The sequence below is a fragment of the Gavialis gangeticus genome, unplaced genomic scaffold (assembly GCF_001723915.1).
Source record: "Gavialis gangeticus isolate Ggan-Ray unplaced genomic scaffold, GavGan_comp1, whole genome shotgun sequence".
Taxonomy (NCBI): Eukaryota; Metazoa; Chordata; order Crocodylia; family Gavialidae; genus Gavialis; species Gavialis gangeticus.
In genome coordinates this window covers 1,562,287-1,563,507 of record NW_017728991.1, presented here as the reverse complement: position 1 = coordinate 1,563,507, position 1,221 = coordinate 1,562,287, and the positions used below count along the sequence as shown (strand labels likewise).

The 1,221-nt window shown below is 71.4% G+C and overlaps 1 protein-coding gene across 1 annotated transcript in view; it reads right to left on the bottom strand.

Annotated features, from left to right (window-relative positions):
* BAHCC1 (BAH domain and coiled-coil containing 1) overlaps window positions 1-1,221 on the bottom strand; it is a 93,095-nt gene that overhangs the window by 26,182 nt on the left and 65,692 nt on the right. The window contains 1 exon segment of the mRNA XM_019515030.1: window positions 1-707. Coding sequence (XP_019370575.1) covers window positions 1-707 — 707 coding nt within the window.

Genomic DNA, 1,221 nt, shown 5'->3' with positions numbered 1-1,221 from the left:
GGCTCGGCCTCGGCCACGGCGCCCACCTCGGCCCGCGCCACCACGGCGCCCGCCTCGGCAGGGGGGAACGTCCGGGACTGCTCGGGCTCCGCGGCCGGGGAGGCGGCTTGCATAGTGTCAGGGTCGGCCGGAGAGGCGGAGTGGGCATCGGGCGCCAGCGGGGACACGTAGCCCAGCCCGCTGGCTGGGTAGCTGTAGCCGGGGGGCAGGTCTGCAGGGAGGTGCACGCGGTCAGCTCTGCCCTCCGCCCTGAGCTGGCCAGGCCGTGCCACGGGACGGGGGCCCTGCAGCCGGGCTCCGTGGCTCGGTGTGGAGCAAAGGCTACGCTGAGCTGCCCCATGCCAGGGTCCCTGGTGCCCCCCGCTCCTACCTGGCTCGAGCGAGGGGGGGTAGTCCTGGGGGGGCTGCCCCTCCCCTCTCTTGTCCTCCACGTCCGTCCCTTTGGAGCTCTGCGAGGGCACGGGGCTGACGGCCGGGGAGCGCGGGGCCACGGCCGGGCAGACGGGTAAAGTGCAGGGGGCCGCGGGGTGCACCGGAGGGCACTTGGGCGGGTGCCGCAGTGGGGGTGAGTGGCAGCAGGGCGAGAGCTTGGCGGGGCACGGGCCGCCCTTGGCCGGGGGGTTTAAGGCAACTGGTTTGTGGGCCGGCTTCAGGGGCTTCTCCATGCCCAGCTCCTCCAGCTCCATGTGCTGCTCCTCTGGCTTCCGCTGCGGGCGCAGGACACAGCCCAGTCATACCCTGGGCACGTGGCCGCACACCCCAGCTACATGCCCCCAGCACATGGCCACAGGCCCCCATCACACCCCAGGCTCATGGTCACACACCCAGTCCACACCCCGCACATATGGTCACGTGCCCCAGACACCTGGCCACACGTCCCAACCCACGTCCCGGGGTTGTGGTGTCACACCCTGGCCCACAAGCCCCAGCCTGTGCCCCAGACATCGGGTGCATGCCACTGTCCGTGCCCTGGACACGTGGCCGCATCCCAGCACCATAGCCATGTGCTTGAGACACGTGGCCACACACCCCAGCCATGCCCCAAACACAGGGCCACGTCCTGGACATATGGCCACGTGTCCCGGACATGCGTTCGTGCGCCCTGGCCCACGCCCCAGCCACAGCAGCCCATGGGCCAGACTCACCCAGCCACGTGCCCCCAGACCAGCCCCTCACCCTGGGCACTGCCTCCCTCCCTCCCGGGATCTGCGCCTGCCTCTG